We start from the raw sequence: 21,037 nt of genomic DNA on the forward strand, positions 1-21,037 counted from the left end.
AATCGTAGTGAATAAACATGTATACAGATAAAGATATACATGTATTTTATATTTTAATGTTATATTTTATTAACATCGTCTCCATTGAACAACTAGTGAATGAAACCGTTCTCTTTGACTGTAGCAATGTTCGTATTTGACCTGGAAAAGTTAAATTGGTCTAATAAATAAGTAATTGCAGAAATTATCGGGGGAAAATTGATGTTCTAATAAGCAGTGTCGACTGAGGGAATCGGTATCAATTTTATCGACATGCGGGTAGACGGGATACAGTGGATCATCTTTTCATAATTATTATAAAAGATTGTTCGCGAATCTAGAAAAAAATCGTCACTTTTGGTATAAGTTTTACCATGAATCTACGAAATGAAATGTTGAACGTTTTGCTGCTTTCTATTTTTGCAAATGTTTATTGTTTTAAATTTAAGAAGAATAGCTTAAATATCAAATATGGAATAACTAATTTCAAATCTTGTGCAGTTATTCCGACAAGTTTTAACATTCTGAAGGTAACTAATTTATCTTTAAATGACTGCGTGTCCAGTTGTGTATTTCGGTCGGCATGCACAGGACTTAATTACAGAAAGAGGTTTTTATTATGCGAGTTATATAATGGAGAACTTACGCAGGAATATTTTGCCGACTGTGTAAATATAAAGCGAAGTGACATCGAAGCTGTAAGTTTTAAGCAAAATAAAATATCATTGAATAAATAAATAACTAAATGATAAAAGATGAGTTTTTTTTTAAAAAAAGTTTTGATACAAAATAAAAAAAATAAAATGATATGAAAGTAAACATTTAACGTTGGAAATATCTACTTTTCGTGTTCGTAGCTATTATGAAAATTGGTGTAGACAATTGGTACAGACATTTTTGTTTGCCTTTGGGATAATTGATATTATATTTTTCTGTTTAAAAATACTTTTTTCTGTAAAGAATTTTTACGTCATCTTCGATAAGTTTATTTGCAAACTTTCGGAAGAAACAATAAAGTTGGCATTTAATACACAAGTAATTTTCTATTTTGATTACTTTAAGATTTCAAAAGTCAGTAAAGATTTTTGAGTTTTTCTTTTCGTATTTTACTTTCCGTATTTTACTTTCCGTATTTTACTCTTGGTACGTTAGACGGATGAGAGTCAGATCATTGCCGACGCCGACATTCAAATTTGTGAGGATGATTTCACATGTTCAGCTCAAGGTAAATAGTTATGTACATATTTGTTTTTATGGCTAGTTCAAGGGAAGACAAATATTTTATTAACTTACAATAATCCATTAAAAAGATAACAAAAAAAAGCAATAATCGATGTGGCTGTCCTAATTATGGTGTGATGTGTTTGATATAAAGTGCAAATAAAAAGTTTAAAAGGAATACTTTATGACAACAAAGCAGTATGTACTGTCTGTCTTTCTAGAAATCTATTATTTGTAAAATTTGTTTAATTATCCCGCCGATGGAATCGGGAGGGGGATATAGTTTTAGCGTTGTCCGTTCGGCCTTCCGTCCGTCCATCCTTCCATCCGTCTGTTCATCCGTCCGTCCGAATTTCGTTTCCGGACTAGTTATCTGCAACTACTGGCTGAAATTCAACGAAACTTTATGGGAATCATCTATATCAAGAGGAGATGCGCATATCGTCGGCTTGTTCCGGTCCGAAACTTTAACTCAGAGTTGTGGCCCTTGATTAGTTATGCAGTATGCGTATAGAGTAAAAATCGTTTCCGCGCTACTTCTCTGCAACTACTGGCTGGAATTCAACGAAACTTTATGGGAACCTTCAATATCAAGAGAAGATGCGCATATCGTCGGCTTGTTCCGGTCCGACACTTTAAATCAGAGTTATGACCCTTGATTTGTTATGCATTATGCATAGGGAGCAAAAATCATTTTCGCGCTACTTCTCTGCAACTACAGGCTGGAATTCAACAAAACTGAATGGGAACCTTCAATACCAAGAGAAGATGCGCATATCGTCACCTTGTTGGGGTCAAACACTTTAACTCAGAGTTATGGCTCTTGATTAGTTATGCAGTATGCATATAGAGCAAAAATCGTTTCCGCACTACTTCTCTGCAACTACTGTTTGGAATTCAACAAAACTTTATGGGAACCTTCAATACCAAGAGAAAATGCGCATATCATTGCCTTGTTGGGGTCAGACATTTTAACTCAGAGTTATGGCCCTTGATTAGTTATGCAGTATGCATATAGAAAAATATTCGTTTCTGCGCTACTTCTCTGCAGCTACGGGCTGGAATTCAATGAAACTTTATTGGAACCTTCAATATCATCGCCTTGTTCGGGTCAGACATTTTAAATTAGAGTTATGGCCCTTGAAAACTTATGCAGTATACAACCAGAGCAATAATCGTTTCTGTGCTACTTTTCTGTAATTATTGGTTGGAATTCAATGAAACTTTATGGGAAACGAAGAGGGGATGTGCATATAGTCGCCTTGTTCCGGTCAGACACTAATAACTCAGATTTATGGCCCTTGATTAGTTATGCAGTATGCATACATCTAATTGGCATTTCCAGATATTACTACTTAACACAAAGGTATGGCTCTGTTATTGCCCTAAATATTTATCAAGTTCAAAGAATATTACTGTTTATGCCATGATAAATATATAAATAAAGCCTTATATCTTCAGTTGTTGTGTTAGTAATAACGAATACTCGGCGGGGGATATAAATTCAACGAAATTGCTTGTTAACATTTTATTTATGTGATATGTTTAGTTATGTATATCAATTATGCCAAACTTCTGACCTCCAAAATTCTATAAGCTGCTTTTTAACGTTTTTGTTTTACATATAATGCGGCACTGAAGTTATTAATCTGACCCGTTACGAAACCTATCCAGAATAGCATATAAGTTGATTTAACTTTATCTTTTATTTGCAAATACCCTTTACAAATTCATTCTAATGCAATAATCGATACAACAATTATTTTAATGTCGTTCTATACCATTAAAGTTTTCAAAATATTAATTCTGTCAATAAAATGCCTTTTAACTGCGAAACATCAATTACAACGACTTATAAACTTATTTAATTATATTATATACAATAATCAGTAAATCTAATTTTTTAACATCTTTAAAAAAGTAATCTATAAAATAAGATGAAGCATATGGGTACTGTTTTATTAACCGTAAGCGCAGATGTCAATTTCGTGATCACGTGGTCAAACATTTTGGCTATGGAGGGCGATCGTTGCCAAAATTCCAGACATGTAATGTGTTCCTTTTGAAAACTACTTTTGAAAATGCGAATATGTATGTCTAGCATTTTTGATTGCATTCGTGCACAGCAAATGATATGCCTCTTAATCCAATCTTTTAATTGAAGGCAACCGCTTTTAAATAACAAGTTTACATGTAAATCTTAACAACTGACCTAACACACATTTACAAGTTCGTATCTACCATTGCATATAATACATAAGCATGTTTACACACTTGTAGATATATATATGTACCTGAAAAACACAAATGAAATGTAAAACTCGAATGCAGAAAATATAATTTAATAAAACGTGTTTCCAGTCGTAGAACTACAAACAGTACATTTACACAGTTACATGTTTTAAAATGACAAAAGTAGATTCACAAAGTTAAACGATTGTAAGTCATGCATGACGCCCCGCCCCTCTCTGAGTACTTACGATCTTCTATCACGGAAATGTACGGACAGGTATAATACCCGTCGCCTCTCTCCTATTTCTCAATAAAGTGAAGGAAAACACGGCGTCCATTCTAACTTTTTTTTTTTATTTCTATAAAAAGTCCAATATAATTTGTATCAAATGAAAGATTACTCCATAAGCTTTCTATGAGTGCCTCGGAAATAAAAATGAATTAAATAGATGTATTGCTTTTTTTTTAGTCTGAAAATAACACTCTCGAATTGGTAAGAAAAACACGGCGTTCCCTCCAAACTTTTTTTTATTTCGTAATATATTTTGATAATTTTGGATTGAAATAAAAGTGTGATTAATACGATTTGTGATATATAATTATATAATGCCTCAAAATAAAAAGGAATTAAATCAAAATGAATTAACTTTTCGTTAAAAAGTTTATCATGTTACTTTCTGTAAAATAGAGAAAATAAGAATCCCTAAAGAACGCTCAAAACGACAAAATTGAGAATGTTGCAGGCCGGTTTGATTGAGCCTGCTCATGGACGGTAATGGAAAGAGCAAGTTATCGTCCACGCCCCCTAGCACCGGCTTAAGCAAAATTCAACATGAACTGGAACAATTTTTGAATTTTTGAAACATCCGCAGATGTGTTAATATGGTGATTATCATGGAACCTTCAATGTGACACGTAAGTGCCATACCATGAAAAAACGGCATATGATCCCCAAAGTAAAAAAAAACAAAACACACTCTGAAAATTCAGTAAGAGAAACATGGCGCCCCCTACTCTTACTTTTTTTATTTCTTGGTCAATTTTGATAATTTTAGAATATGATAAACAAGATCATCAAGGAAAGGCGGCGTTGATAATTTTAGACTCAAGTAAAAAATTCTGGGAAACAAAGTGATCCCTCGGAAGCATTAATCACAACAAAATTACATAAGAATTGCAGACTCGGTTTGATTTGAGTCTGTACATGAGAGATAATGAATAAGTGCAACATCCCTCACGCCCCCTAGCACCGGATTGAGCGGTACTCAATTCTCAAACACTTAATAGTGCTTAAGAATCCTTAATGAACTTTCTAGTGATGCCTTAAAAATGAAAATTAATTACGTAGAAGTATTAAAAATTTTGTTTCTAACTTATCGTTGTTTTTTTTTCTCTTAAATCCACACTCATATATTCGGGAAAAAAAATAACGTCGCTTCCTTTAGATACTTTATTCAAAAAAGGAAAATAAATATTGAATGAAGTTAAGACCATAAGTTTTGAACAAATATATTAAAAATCTGGAAACAAGGTGATCCCTCGGAAGCATTAATCACAACAAAATTACATTAAGAATTGCAGATTCGGTTTGATTGAGTCTGCACATGAGGGATAATGAACAAGTGCAACATGCCTCACGCCCTCTAGCACCGGCTTGAACGGTACTCAATTCTCAACACTTAATAGCGCTGGCATCAATGATCCCGAAAGACCAGAAAAATATAACAACACTGAAGTGAAGTACGGGGCAACTTTTTACAGCTGCCTCACGGCACTTGAAACCTGCTGTTGTGAAGTATAAAAATCTGGAAACAAAGTGATCCCTCGGAAGCAATCACTACAAAATTACATAAGAATTGCAGACTCGGTTTGATTGAGTCTGTACATGAGGGATAAGGAACAAGTGCAAAACGTTTTTATTCATACTGAAAATACCTTATTAAAGATTGTACATATGTGCTACGGATAAGTATTTTCTTGATTTCGGAAAGGAAATCTCGGTGGCCGCTTTAAAATATACTTGCATAGTTTTTGTTGAAAATGAAATTTGTGCCAATACATTTTTCAATGATACCAATAAGAATATTGGGTGTTTTTTTTACATTATTAATAAAATTACTACCTTGAAGTTGGTCATTGTTTCCCCTAAAACTTTCCCAATCGCCGATGTTTCTCAGGAATATATGATAAACAAGATCAACAAGGAAAGGCGGCGCTCAATGAACGCAACCCCACACGACCCAGCAACAAGAACAAGTGGCAAGAAGCCAAGGCGGACCCAAAACAAAACACAGGACAGGGCACTAGGCAGAGCACGGACAGGCTAATCACTAAAATGATAAATAATTTGTAACTGATAAGAACACGATGTTAAAAATAAGGTAATACATAAGTTATCTTCATCATAAATGGTAAAATCAGCAATTTTTCAAGTGATGTTGCTACTGACAAAACTTTTTGTAACAAATGTAACATATATATTTTATGAAAAATGCCGTATGTTGTCCCTCAGTTTTTATTAAAAAATATGGAGAGGCGCCGTTTTATACCTGTCCGCAATAGAAGTTCGTAAATACTCCGAGAGGGGGCGGGCGTTATGCTTGACTTAAAATCGTTTAACTTTGTGAATCTACTTTTGTCATTTTAAACATGTTACTGTGTTAACGTACTCTTGTAGTTCTACAACTGGTAACACGTTTTCTTAAACTCTATTTTCCGTATTCGAGAATTACGTTTCATTTGTATATTTCAGATCTATAAGTGTGCAAACATGCATATGTATTGCATGCAATGGAAGATACGAACTTGTAAATTTGTTGTCGTTTTAGATGTTAGGTCAGTTGTTACGATATATATGTAAACTTGTTATATAAAGGCGGTAACCTTCAAATAAAAGATTGAATTAAGAGGTTTACAATAAAAATGGTAGGCATACAAGTTCGCATTTTCAAAAGTCATTTTAAAAAGGAACACTTTACATGTCTGGAATTTTGGCAACGAACGCCCTCCATATTTGGCAAGATGGCGATGTTGATGTTTTACCTACAGGGAACTTTTAGGTAGTTTATGTTTATATCTGTCGATACTTGTCTTTTATCAACAGATTATACATAGTTTTATCGGGATATACTTTATTGTACTTCATGACATGTTCAATTAATGAATAGGAGCGTGTCGGATTCCTTGCACGATAATTTGTGAACTTTCCCTACGGGTCTGTCTTGCGTTCACTTCATGTCACAGTTTATAATACTGCACGTTTGTAACGTCGCTTTTCATTGGATAATCGTGACGTTTATATAGTTTTATACTCACGTCTGTTGTCGATTCATGAAGAAATCTTATTTTTTTTCTCTAAAAATGATGTTTGCTGTATTATAAATTCGTAAAAAAGATTGTTGACAGGTTATATAGCCAAAATAAACGGCTGTTTGCAATATAACCCTCGCCTAGCGCATCGGGGTATATTTACAAACAGCCATTTATATAGGGCCATATAACCTGTCAACAATCTTTATAACTAATTATATAAACGGACGGATAAGCTGAGGACCTCCATCCTATGTCAAACATGAGCGTTGCCATCATGACAATATAATCTTAAATCATAAATCAAACGATATCAAACATGAAATTGATCAAATCATTCAAATGTTTTACGATACTTATTCCCATATGTATTAAATTTTTCAACGTTTAGAATGCCTTAAAAACACAGTAACATTGATTTGGATACTCTTTTCAGAATGTCCTTATGTGGAAGTAGTTGGCGGAAAGGTTTGGGGTAATATGAATTCATTCGGAAGTCTTCGAACATTTGAATGTAATGACGGATATAATTTGTTTGGACATAATTCAATCAAATGTATGACAAACAAAACTTGGATCCCTTATCCCGTATGCTGGAAAGGTTTGACTTCATTATTTTTGATTCTATATATAGATCTACATAAACATTTATACGTATTTTTGTTCAGACGGGCAAACATATGAATCATTTGAATTAAAATAGGGGCAAACGTCTTATGACACATTTATCGCAAACTCGTGCCTTTTTTTTCCCCGGTTTGACATGACATGATTGACGTCACATTGTATGCAATAAATAGAGGATATTGAATGAGTGTAGGTTTAATAATAAATTTATTGAACGAGTTGAATAAAATCATATTATGCGAGCCTCTGGCTGAAAAACTTTTCTTTTTTTGAGTATTATATAAATTGAGTTAATATTTAGTTTGTTTAGTTTCATTTCTACTTCGTTTACTTCTGGTCGCAATTATGATTTTGCATGAAAGTAAAATTGGTGGTTTTGAATTCGTAGAAGACAGAGGCTCACATAATCTAATTTTATTCAACAATTTCCAAAAATTCAGTTATGAACCTACTTACACTAAATATCCTCTTTTTATGTAATATAACGAATTGAGCACAATTATAAAATATTTCGCGACCAGAAAATCAAACACACAGTATTCTCTAATCAAAATGAACAAAAAAGGAAGAATGAGCATATCTATTTATGTTGTTAGTTATTCAGTAAATATTATAGTGTTTCACAAAATCAAGACTATAAGATAAAACTTTAAATTGACAGTATGCCCATGGTGAGTTTACAGGTTATATTCAAAATAACACTACATTTTCCCATATTGTGTTCAATTCTTTATTAAACAATGCAAAAATAATAAATTATCTGAGTGACCCAATTCTTAAAAAGTAGGAAAAACTATTTATAATTTAGGTGCTTTTTATATTTTGTTCCTTACATTTTTCTTTATCAAAAATTAGCCACACACCATTATACGATTATAACCAATCTATAGAAATATATTGCTGATGAGCATAATGTCACTTTAACTATTTGCATTAAAACACTTTATCTTTCATATCAATTGTCCATTGAAACATAGATTTTAATTTTGAAAGTTATTCTATTAAGAATCAAGCTCTTGGTGATATCTATAAGCTTTGTTGATATAATTTTTGCCTTTTTCTCCAGAATGTAGTGCGCCTATCTTACAAAATTGTGAGATTGAGACAGCGTCCAATGGACAGCAGCCGACAAACGCCACAGTGACATGCCATGAAGGCTATGCCTCTACTAGAACTAGTGATGTTAGTTCTGCTATAACTGAAGAAATCATAACATGTGACAAAAGTGGTGTTTGGATGCCAAGTATTGATTGCACTTTTGTAATCAGTGAGTTATTATAATCTTAGGCACAATCAAGCTCTGCAAATATTTCTTTTATGTTTATAAGTGAATGTTATTGTTATTAGAGATTATTTTAATATGCATATCTTCAGAGTAATTAATTGTATTCAAATTTAGAATGACATCGAACCATATTTTCTGACTCTCTTTTTATGATTATCTGGTACATTTTAAAATTGTTGGTACATTTTATATATAGTTATATAATGTCAATTTAAGTGTAACAAAAATGTGTACGGTAAACTTTATATCAAGTTTATCCTAAGCACTTTATTAAAATATAAAAAATACGATAAAGGTCATGTTGATTTAGATTGCTCATTAATGTAATTGGATATCTTTGATCAATTAAGCTGTTCTACTTTTAAAGGCGACGTTAACAAAGCTTGGCTGAAACCGGCTACACAGAGCTCTACCTACAGGGGCTATGGAGCTAACCGGGCAACAGATGGAATATGGATATCGGACTTTTTTACTAACCCATGTTCTCACACAAATTCGCATGTAGAACAAACCGCTTGGTGGGAAGTTGACCTGCAACAGGTTTATTCCATACGGAGAATAAAAATAAGAAATAGGAAAAGTGGTAAACAGCCCTATTTCATATTTATTTAACTTAAAGCGTTCTATGATGAACCCGAATAAATGAACATTAGATTATTAAATGTAAAATATGATATTTACACGATACTTTACGATTGTATATATGTTATATACATACAGGTTACAATGGAAGGTAGCAGCCACATTATGTTCTAAATATTAACGATTTGCACGAGGGACAAAGTGAAATCATTGTTTTAAAATACAATAGTTTGTTAAAACTGTTTCTAGTTCTAAAATCGATATAATGTATCCAAATATCTTTAAATCCAAGTATCTTTAATATAGATACATTGTGCTAAAACTCAGCTGTTAATATAATATCTATGGCACATTTATCTGTATCATAAAGTACATTAAGACATCCTCTAAGATGGTATTGCATCAAATGATATTCAGGCTTTGTTTTGAATAGAATTTTACTGATTTAAAGTTATACCTAGAGGTAATTTAAAATATAGTGCAACAAATAGAAACCTGATATTTATTTTATGTAAATGATAATTCTCGTAGTTAACTGAAGACAATGATATCAACTCATAATCAGTCTTCAGTTTTGGCATTTAAGTTTCCGTCTCAAAGCTTGATACAGTTTTACTAGTCTCCTACGTCTCTGTTCGGTACAAAAAATAATGCCTTTTTTCCTGGCGTCGCTATGCGTTGTTGATCACTTTGATGTTTGTATCAGTAATCAGACAGTTGAATAGTTTATCTTACTTGATGTTACACACATTTCATATGATCATATTCCTTTATGATTATCGATTAATTTCTGGCTTATTAATTATGGTAATTGTAAATAGTATATTTTTTGATCATTTATGCACTGAACAACTTAATTGTTGTCATATTTTCCTGGTCTTTCCGGATCATATATACTTACCATTTTATGTTTAAATTGCAAAAGGGTTTAAGCCGGTACTTAGGGCTGTAATTATATCGAGTCATCTTTGAAAAACATGAAGAAACACAAAACGATCTTGTCTATGGTTTTAAACTATTTTATTTTTATCTCCACTGCTCTCGAGAGTTTTTTTCATTTCCATCAAGAGTAACGATGATTTCTTTTATGAAAGAATACAAATAAAACTTCAAGAAATGAATATTTTTCAATTTGTTGTGAACTTAAATATATTTCAAGGAAATCAGTAAAGATTGGCTAAGTAGCACAGGATCGTGATCCCTTTTAACTTTATTTCCGAATCAAAACTTAAGTCATAATAAAACGTAAAACGCGCATTGTAAACCAGCTGTAAATGGAGATGAGTAGATAAATAATTAGGAAGAAAATGGAAAATTGTACTGACCGGTAATCTTGTCGCTTTATCAATGAGCTTTTGGTTACCTGATTGAAAGGTATTCGTATATTGCTATATCCTTCAGAAATTTTTAACATGTCGTAAGATTTTCTATATCCATAATGGAACAAATTTTTCTTATTGCATCCACAACTGCAATATTAACTTGTTTATCTATACAAACATTTCACGTGTTGATGTCTTATTTAACACGTTTTCAATTTCAGCATATTTCTCTAAAAGACTATACAACGTCACTGTGAGTGTAGGAATGAACCCAGCACCAACAGAATTTTGCGCGTTCTATCTCGGCGATAATCCGCCGATTGAGCGGATCGAACTTAATTGCAACAGTGTCATGCAAGGTCGCTATGTGCGGTTAACAAAACCGAATACTAAATACAACGGTGATAACCTTGCTCTTTGCGAGGTTGGGGTCTATGAGACATAAGATCCGGAATTTTCAACGCATTAAATTGTGTACAATATAGATTTGTTTCCAAATACTTAGAAACTTTGACTTTGATTTATATTTGATGTAATAAAATTCGTATTACATGGTAAGTTTTGAGAATGGGTGCAAACTGAGTTTTGAGACAAGTTTAAGTCTGATTTCACCGTGCTATTTTGTCAAAGCATTTACAGCCGTTACAATTCATTATGACGCAGATGTAAATATTCTTTTTTGTATAAAATTTGGGATTAAAGATGACCAATTATTGTCAAGATATATTCGGCATTGGTATATCTTTATGCTTTTCTCTTTTATATAGAAATGCTTAGACGTTAGATTCTAGTGTTCAATTGAATTATAGAGCTTGCCGAGAGGCCAAACTGAAAAATATGTGATGCACATGTTGCTGTTCCTGGCAGCTTGCAGTGTTCATAGATAGATAAAGAATTAAACAGATTGGTATAGAATAATTTTTTTCCATTCTTAGAAATATTTCTAGAAACACTATTTATGCTTAAATATAAATATGTCTAGAAACACCGGTAAGCTTAGTAATTTAAACTTTGTTGAACATCAATTAATGTGTATTACACGTTTTATATTTTATGCAATACACAAAGCATTCATCTGTGTATCAGCCATCTAGTGAATCCATTTTAATTAACTATGGATGAAAGAAGCCTGTAAGTGGAGTTTAAATTTTGAATGCATCAAAACACGTAAAATTGTATTCTTCATAGGTTTCACTGACCTTTTATCTGGTTCCCTAAATATATTCACCTCCAACAGATGAACAAAGTTTCAATAATTTTCATAGTCTTTTAAGGTATAAAGATAGTTATATATATTGTACAACATAAAATTCTAAATGCATTCATATTTAAAGATATACTATGCTCATATTTGGGTAAAATATTTTTATCGCAGAAATGTATTAAAATCCATGAAATCCTTACTGAATATGTGTAATTTGAATAAAAAATGAATAAACTATGTATTGGAAGCTGTATTCCCTATTACAGGTCAAGTAAAGTTGGTCTTTTCTTTAAAAAAAACTGCCAGTTCTTTTAATGACACTATATATTTATATTGTGACCACCTATAGTGTGTAGAGTTCAAAACATAACTTATCTACTTTAAATGAAGTCGAAACATGTTTATTTTATACATACAAAGAGACTGTGTAGCAATTATCAATACTTTCAAAAAATTAATTTGAGCATAGTATATCTTTAAGAACTACTTGTATAATCGTGCTGTTTTTATATATTTTGAACCATTAAACATCATAAAATACCTTGATCGTTTGCTACTATGTTATAAGTTATGTATTAATTATTATGATATCGCTTTGAATTTTAATATGTGACCATAATTAAGATAAAAAAAACAAGCTGTCTGATAAAAGCGTGCTCAGCCATTCCATTTAATAAGCAGAGGGTTGTCGAAAAAGCCATATAAAGAGAATTTTGATAATGATTGTGTTTTCTTTGGTTTTGACATGGTCATATCTGATAAACATACTCAAATAATTCATCAAAGAACACGAAATTGATAATTTGAAAGCCAATTACACCTGTAGTGACGTACAATGAAAACAATTTATGCGCAATAAAAATAGTCGCATGACCAAGAGTATAATGGTCGGATAAAAGATGAAAGTTCAAAACCTTGTAAAAACGGTCGACAAAACAAACAAAAAGATTTAAAAAATGAATTAAGCTGTGAATTTGATAGCAAGACAGTCGACGCCCTTATGAATTATGAATCTATTGTTAGCAGTTAAAATAAAGTTGAAACAAAGAATCAGTATTGTAACGATTGCATTACCGAGTTGCGGTGCAAAGAATTCAGGAACAAGTTGTTATTTTTCAAAGTCAAAAATGACAAGAATGTGACTGATGACAAAATAAAAGACAATTACTAGTATTATCAAGATTGACATTAAAATTGATGAGGCAGAGGGGATGACATTTAATTTGATAATTCTAAATCTAAGGGAAAACATTACCATACTTTTGAAGGCCCATTATACCTCAGAAATGCTTTAAATTTTATCTCTTAAAAGGTATTTTATTTTTCGTGTCCTGTTATAGTTTCCAGAATTTTACTCATTGGCCAGAAATCTGCAACATCTTTTACTTCTGTTGCTTTTGTTAATTAGTATAGTTATAACGATGTGGTATTTTGTATGGATGTCAAAATGCTACTTTGTTTACATTTTGCTACTTTAATGACAAATAATTTCACATTCAGTGCTGCTTTCCTCAGGTGATCTTACATGCTCTAAAACCATTATTTAAATATTTTAAAACTCATGTTTGTCCTTTGTAAATATAAAAACATTATTCATTTCTGAGGCATAATGTGCCTTAATTAAAAGAATAAAACTCAGGATGTATTGCGGAAATCGTAAGGGAAAGAAGATAAACGTCAGTCAATAATTCTTAAGGACATTCAGGAAAATCGCAGGGTACTGGTTCCGGAAATAAAAACAAATTGCCGGTTGGAAACTGTATAAATGTTTCATTTTCTATGCATCGTTTACTATGAATCCGGATCGCTCATTTTACTTCACGTATTATTAAACTCAACAACAATTAATCAAAACTGTATTATTCTATTACATTATTTATGTAGAACGAACAGTGTGAATATTGATCTCTCGCGCTGTTGGCTGTGACTTTAAATGCGTCCTTATGCTTTTGCAGAATGTTAATGCATTAATGCTGTTCTTGCATTTAAATTGTAAACGTCTGAACATGTTAGTTCACGTGTCGTTGTCTGTTGTTTTTATAAACATTCCCTTTTAAAATGCTTTCCACTAGATAGTGCGATGTCATGTGACAGTTATGTTATGTGAAGGATATCGACAGAGGTCTAGGAAAGACGTTGTCACGAATTTCATTCTTATCCAGGTCAAAAACTTGCCTATAGTGACACTATATATATAACGTACACACTCGGTAATAACTATTAACTTATTTGATAATTTTAATCATTACTTTCAAAGGGACACTTAAATAGGAGCTTAGTGCAAAATATTTGCTCAGAAAAACAGCTCGAAGGATTGCAATTAAAGAAGCGAACGCTTTGTCAAAAGCTCATTTTTTCAATGACACAAAAGTCACAGTACCGCTCAGCTATTTTAAAGTAGAGCGCACTTTCGGGAGACAAACTTTTGTTATAATTTTCTAAATAAAATTGAGGTACAATGTTTACATGCTGCAAAATTTCTAGAGTGTTTGACGTGTTATGAATTATATATTATAATGTGAAATTTAATTAATGTACACTTAAAACATCCAATTTTATCATATATTATGAAAAATCAATACAATTATTTGCAAATTGACAATAGGCTATCAATTATTCTTATTGAAATATTTGATATATATATGTTAGAATATTTGCTACGTTCATTCAATTGAATTATTATTATCTCGTTAAAAATTCTGAATGTAATTTTTTTAATAAAAGGAATATTGTATGAAAAAACATTCATTTAATTTCCATTTTTAATTTCAGATTTCTTTTTTGTTTGTTTTCTTTTCCTGCACGTAGGCATCTTTTCACGTGTTTTACACGAACAGGACTGTCTCACTAGACCACCTTAGCACATGCATCTTGCTTAAACAAGTCTATCCGAAAAAGTAGACCTGTTACAAACAAGAGAGAAAATGTACAGTCGATCGTTATTTACTACAGACAAACATTTTATGTCAATCAAATAAGGCTTATGATAATAGGCCCATGATAATGGCATAATACAAGACAACGAACAGTGTTCATGTCCTCAAACAAACGTACGGATTTCTTAGATAAATATGCATATCACACACAAAGTAATTTTTACAATTATTCATATGCCAAAGTTCTTTCAAACTAGAAACAAGAGATTGTGTTATATGATCAAGTATGAAATGTTTCCCCAGAATATAACATGCATCTCCTGCTTGTAGGAAAAAACATATGTAAATTGTTTACGAATGTAAGTGCATTTCACTTTTCTATATCAATTTTCTCTCAGATAATTTAAAAAAATAGATAAATACAGAATCCCTAAAGAAAGCCCAACATGGCAAAATTGAAAATGTTGCAGGCTCGGTTTGATTGAGCCTGTTCATGGACGGTACTGTCAAGTGCGAGTTACCGTCCACGCCCCCTAGCACCGGCTTGAGCAGAATTCAACATTTAAACGTGAAATAGTAAAATTTTGAATTTAGAAACATCCGCAGATGTGTTCATACGGCGGTTATCATAGAACCTTCAATGTGACACTTCCGTGCCATTCCATGAAAAGCGGCGTATGGTCCCAAAGTAATAAAAGGCGTGTGCCCTAAACGAGAAAACAATTGGCGGAACTAAATAAAATGGAATTTTGAAAGGGGATCAGAGGTTATGAAGCCCTTAAACCCTTAAAGCAAGTGCAAAGACACAGTCCATTTTGAAACAAGGAAACACTAATGTAATAATATCAATATCTAATTGCTAATGACTACATTAGATTCTTTCTACTTAATAGTATTAATATTTATAAGTCTGCATTATAAATAATAATTGAATGATAGACATTCTTATGTTAACAGCATTTTCAATAAATATTCCTAGGTTTCTTACAATTTTTTATTTTCTGAATTGAGTACTTTTATAAATGTATACATATTTTGTTTGTTCCAATACTTCTGTTGTATATATTTGTTTCATAATTCAGTAGTATACATGTACAGTACGTGGCATTCTCGTGTAAAAAAAAATGATATTCATGCTCAAGAGCATATTGACTATGTTCTATCGTCTATCTGCAGTTATTATATATTCTGCATTTAGAACGAAATTTAATATGTTACATTGTGCTCAAAAATGCGGATAAAATAGAGTAAAACAGAATCCCTAAAGAAACAGGATATGAATATCAAAACCTTTTATGCAGTAAAACACCTGAACTTTTCTAAATTACACGAAACATAAGTAAGATTTGAAAAGAAAATTATTTTTGAATTTCACATGAAGTTATTAGAAAAATGAAATTAATACTTGGTCACATTTCTGTTTACAATTATGAAAAAGCAAATGCGCTTAAAGCACCTTACTAAAGTGATATAACTATATGCAAACAAAATAGAACGGATACTTTTATTACTCGTGTTTTACTGGTCTATTTGAATTGTGAATGTTTTGTAAAGAAAAAGATAAACATTATTTGTATAATACAAGAGATAAAGCAATGACCGCGTTTAATTAATAATATGTGTCATATGTTGCGGTTCAGATCGGAATATAAGTCCCAAGGGGACCCGTCCACCGGCGGTTGTACCCGAGCGACGGATAATCCGATCCGAACCGCAAACATGTCAGATATTTTCTCTCGCATATTCTTCCATATTCCATTATATTTTAAACTCTTTACCTTAATAAAACAATTTTCCATGGAATTTATGTCATTACCACCTTAAATATTTTCTTACAACAGCGTATGAAATTACAACTTTATTCATAACGGTAAAATTACGTCATCCCATGCGTGCCATTGTACAGCACGCGACTCATCTGGCACCCCATGCCAGACGAAATTTCCGGCATGGGTAAAACTAGCGGAAACGCCAGTCTGATACGCAAGAATAGAACAAAATATAGCGAAACAATTTCAACCGAGATATTTTATCTTCTTTAAATGTAAAAACATTATACGTTCATATAAATAAATTTACATCAGCAACAAGTTCCTAAAACTATTAAGTTCTATATCTAAAGAAAATATAATAACTATGTTTTGGGAGACTTGTCGCTCTCTCTTGTTGATATGAGGGTGGGTCAATATGTAATACAATATGATCAATGTGTCAACAGATTTAACTTTTTCAATCCCTCGAAATAATCTCCATCAACAGTAATACAAATATCCAGACGTTCAATCCAATTTAAATGCTTCAAAGAAGTAGCCCTCCTTAGGTAAACCTTTCAACCTTTCAATAACTGAAAAATGGCAGATACTCTTTCAGCGCTGGACCTGCACTCTAGGAAAAATGAAACAAGTCACAGGGTGTAAAATCTGGAGAATACTCGCAATATTAGAAAACACGGCGACTGTCATATCTTCTGGTCTGATGTTAGCGAACGGGAAGTCTATCAATCTGGCAGTTATTCGCCTTACTTCCAAGTCGTTCTTCAGAATCCTATAAGTTAACCCTTTTGATATTCCTTCAATAAGGCTATCTAGGTAAGTAAGTCTGGCATATTTGTCACTTATAAATTTGACTTACTGACTCGAGTCCATTATTAAATTTATGAGTCTACCCGTTAACATTTGCGTAATATAAGTCGAACACGATAACGTTTACATTAATCGATCATACCACTATGACATAATGAGTTGTGAAAGTTCTTCAATTATTACAATGGTAGGATACTTCGTCATCGCGCACCTGCTGAATGCTCCCACTTGGACCATTTTTTCGTCGACTCGAAGGTAAAATACAATTTTATTATAAGAAAACGTAAGAGTATCAAAAAATCATGTAGCGCACCAAAGAATGGCTATAGTACTTGAGATAATTGTAAAAAAAGTTTATAGATTCATAGCCTGGTTTAGGCCTGAAAACGGGATAAGTGTTTTTCACTGAATGCTCCCACTCGGACTTTTCCCGAAACATATATGAAATAAGGTTGAAAACCTTCTTGAAAATTATTTTTAACGTACCGGAACATAAACCGAGTCATGTTTACCCCTTATTCTATATAAGTTTTAAATATTTCTATTCAAAAATCAGTTTTTCTTAATTCTTTTTATGAAAATGGAAAATGTTCCCACTCGGACTCAAGTTCAGAGATGCTCCCACTCGGACCTAAATATATACAAATTTTGAAAGCATAAATATCTTTATATTCACGTTTATATATTCATAGAATCAGTTAGAATTCAATGAAACAGCATTTTTAAAAAACGATACTAATATTTAGATCACTAAAGTTGTGACATATTTTATCATAACAGTCTCGTAAATATGTCTTCTTAGAGGATCAGTTATCGGCCTAAGAATAAGAAAAAAAGGGTTGTGTTGAAATAATTCCTCGTAAAATAGAGTCGCTGAAATCAGAAAGAATTGGATTATACATTTTAAAAACATAATAACGTTTTGTTTTGCAGAAAGTATTTGTGTTTTTGACCAGCATGGGAAAAGGTATAAACCACATTGCGACGTAAGAAAGCACATGGCAGGACATCTTGGCACGGCATAACTGGAGCAAATATTTTAGATACCAACTGTGGATGTATCTCAGTGGGGACCTGGAATCCTCTAGAAAATACAAGAATAATAGTTCTTTTAAGTAACTGTCTTTTGTTCAGTTTTTGCGTCAATTTTTGGACAATGTGTCATAAAGGATCAATTCATAGGAAACTTCACTGGAGGATAGATTTCAATAAAGTAAAATACCGCAAACAAGAATGACAACTCTCCAGTTTTGGAGTTTTTGCTCTTTCTATTCACTATGATTTGTTTGCAACGACCATACCTCTAAAGCTATTTGAGATATAAACTTGAAACTGTAAATTGAACATGTTTAATAGAATTGAATAGCAGAGCACAAGGACCAAAAGTGTTCACTTAATGGTTCTTTGTTGTTTTTTCTTTGTTTCTTTTTTCATGGGAGTGTTATTTTTGTCATGATTTATTATGTCTAGGCTATAACTTTTCATTAATTTTCACGAATGTCATTACTTGGAATTTTTACATATATGTAAGGGTTACTTCCCCTATGAAATGTATCTCCTCCTTTTTAGCGGGGGATTTTACTGTCTGTGATTCCTTCTTGTATGATTGTTTTATTTTAACGTCATTTAAATATCCTGAAATCATTTTTCTATGGTTTTATATATAATAAATATAATGCTCAAATGAAGATTTATCAAATTGATATTGTTTGTTCTAAAAAGCATTGTTTGTAAAGATAATACCGACTTTACATTTCATAAAGGGAGGTAATTAGAAATATATATTCTATTAAGTGTAAGTTGAATTCTTCAGTAAGAAATGAATGCATACATGTATATTTTAATGATTACATATAATGTGGACAAGCTTTTGCACCACGTATTTTACATATTCCACAATGTTTGAAAATTGTTTTAGTAGCATAATTATATACATATATATAAAATTTCAATTGGTAACAACCTGAAATATAACTTACATGCAGGGTCTTTAATTACCAAGATATGGTAAAGACTGTGATAAAGAAATAACTGTGATCTTTGTTTTGTTATTTATCTAATTTTGTTATTTTAGGTAAAAATACGTACACATGATACAACTTTCATAAAATTGTCAAAGTTGTCAATAATTGTGATGCCTGCTTTATGTGTATGGCAGTACACTGACTTTTTAACCAGTTCATGACAAAAATGATTTACATGTTGTTCTTTAATAAACTATTCAAATCAACCGATAGACATTGACTTCTTTATGTTCATAAACGTACCATTATGTTGTTTTAAAATCTAAATCACAAGTTTAACAAACCTGCAAATCATTGGGTTTTAAATTATTAACAAGATATTAAAGTCAGCATTTTTTTAATAAATGCAGGCCTCTAATATGTGTACGAGTCCAACAGAATCTTAATCCAGTATGGCACTAAACAATGTATAATGACTTGAGATCCAAACTGTCCATCTAAAGTCTTATAGTCCTAGCTTTGTTGTTGGCAATAATTTTGAATCATCCCTTCGGATCCAACACAAGCCAAGTGCACCTTTCTGTATAGTGATCCTGTCAGTTGAAACTTTGCCATGGCACCTTGTTCCTGCCCAACGACGCCATTCTTCAGAATCAAAGAAGTGATCTCTGTAAAAAGAAGGAAAAGTTAATGTTGCCAAACACAGTAGTTATTGACAAAATGGTGTAAAAATTGTGAGAATAATCCACAAAAGCTTAACACAGCAATGCGCTTTCAAGATGTATATATTTGGGTCCGAGTGGGAGCATCTCTGAAATCGAGTCCGAGTGGGAGCATTTTCCATTTTTATAAAAAAAGACTTTAAAAAACTAACTTTTGAATAGAAATATTTGAAATCAATCTAGAAAAATGTGTAAACATGACTCGGTTTATGTTCCGGTACGTTAAAAATAATTTTCAAGAAGGTTTTTAACCTTATTTCTAATATGTTTCGGGAAAAGTCCGAGTGGGAGCATTCAGAGAAAAACACTTATCCCGTTTTCAGGCCTAAACCAGGCAATGAATCTATAAACTTTATTTACAATCATCTCAAGTACTATAGCCATTCTTTGGTGCGCTACATGATTTTTTGATACTCTTACGTTTTCTTATAATAAAATTGTATTTTACCTTCGAGTCGACGAAAAAATGGTCCAAGTGGGAGCATTCAGCAGGTGCGCGATGACGTAGTATCCTACCATTGTATTACATTTTGCATTTTAATTGCAGGTTTGCAGAAGTATATCAGATTTTAAAATACAAATAATACTTTACTAAAGAGAAAAAACTCCGCAATCAGGAATCCTGTCTTAACCGCAAATTTATGATAGTCCAGAGCATTTCCGGTTTATGGAGTTTTTACTGTATTGGTAATTTTATTCTGGTTGGTTCTACATATAGATTCATCATAACATTTAACATGTGAACAATATTTACAACATACATTTTTGGATTGGGCAAAAAGATATGAAGCTTATGAGTGTTCTCATTTATTACAATTTATATAAGCACAGTTCATGGCATGACCGCACACAACGGTTAGTTGAAATAAGAAATTCGCAAATTAGTTAAGTATTTTACAATGGAACATATTATGTTAGAGTAAACAGCAAAAAAGAAAACAATGAGAAAAGAAAAATGATTGAAATATAAAGCAACCCTGTAAAAAGTACTAAGTGATATTTAAATAAATTTTACGTTTTAGAATTTATCAGTCTGTTTAAAAACCTTAATTCCATCCGTGTTTAATGTAATTCAGCGAGATCAGTACCCGTGGGGTTCCGCCAATGGCTGTATACGGAACATTGGCTAGTA

General features: G+C 32.0%; 1 protein-coding gene across 1 annotated transcript; it reads left to right on the forward strand.

Annotated features, from left to right (window-relative positions):
- The first annotated feature begins 237 nt into the window (after positions 1-237).
- On the forward strand, positions 238-12,280 carry LOC132735129 (uncharacterized). The gene is made up of 6 exons (XM_060722033.1): positions 238-677; positions 1,132-1,204; positions 7,178-7,342; positions 8,435-8,635; positions 9,021-9,236; positions 10,779-12,280. Exons 1-6 carry the CDS (start codon positions 354-356, stop codon positions 11,000-11,002), a joined length of 1,203 nt encoding a protein of 400 aa, XP_060578016.1. The 5' UTR covers positions 238-353; the 3' UTR covers positions 11,003-12,280.
- Positions 12,281-21,037: the final 8,757 nt, after the last annotated feature.

The sequence above is a fragment of the Ruditapes philippinarum genome, unplaced genomic scaffold (assembly GCF_026571515.1).
Source record: "Ruditapes philippinarum isolate M1 unplaced genomic scaffold, ASM2657151v2 ctg2489_1_1_1_1, whole genome shotgun sequence".
In the NCBI taxonomy this organism is placed as follows: domain Eukaryota; kingdom Metazoa; phylum Mollusca; class Bivalvia; order Venerida; family Veneridae; genus Ruditapes; species Ruditapes philippinarum.

Excerpts from the sequence above, each read along its gene's own strand:
- LOC132735129 (XM_060722033.1), top strand. The coding sequence starts at position 354 with ATGAATCTACGAAATGAAATGTTGAACGTTTTGCTGCTTTCTATTTTT. Across the intron at positions 7,343-8,434 it reads TTATCCCGTATGCTGGAAAG|AATGTAGTGCGCCTATCTTA; the intron begins GTTTGACTTCAT and ends CTTTTTCTCCAG. Across the intron at positions 8,636-9,020 it reads TGATTGCACTTTTGTAATCA|GCGACGTTAACAAAGCTTGG; the intron begins GTGAGTTATTAT and ends CTACTTTTAAAG.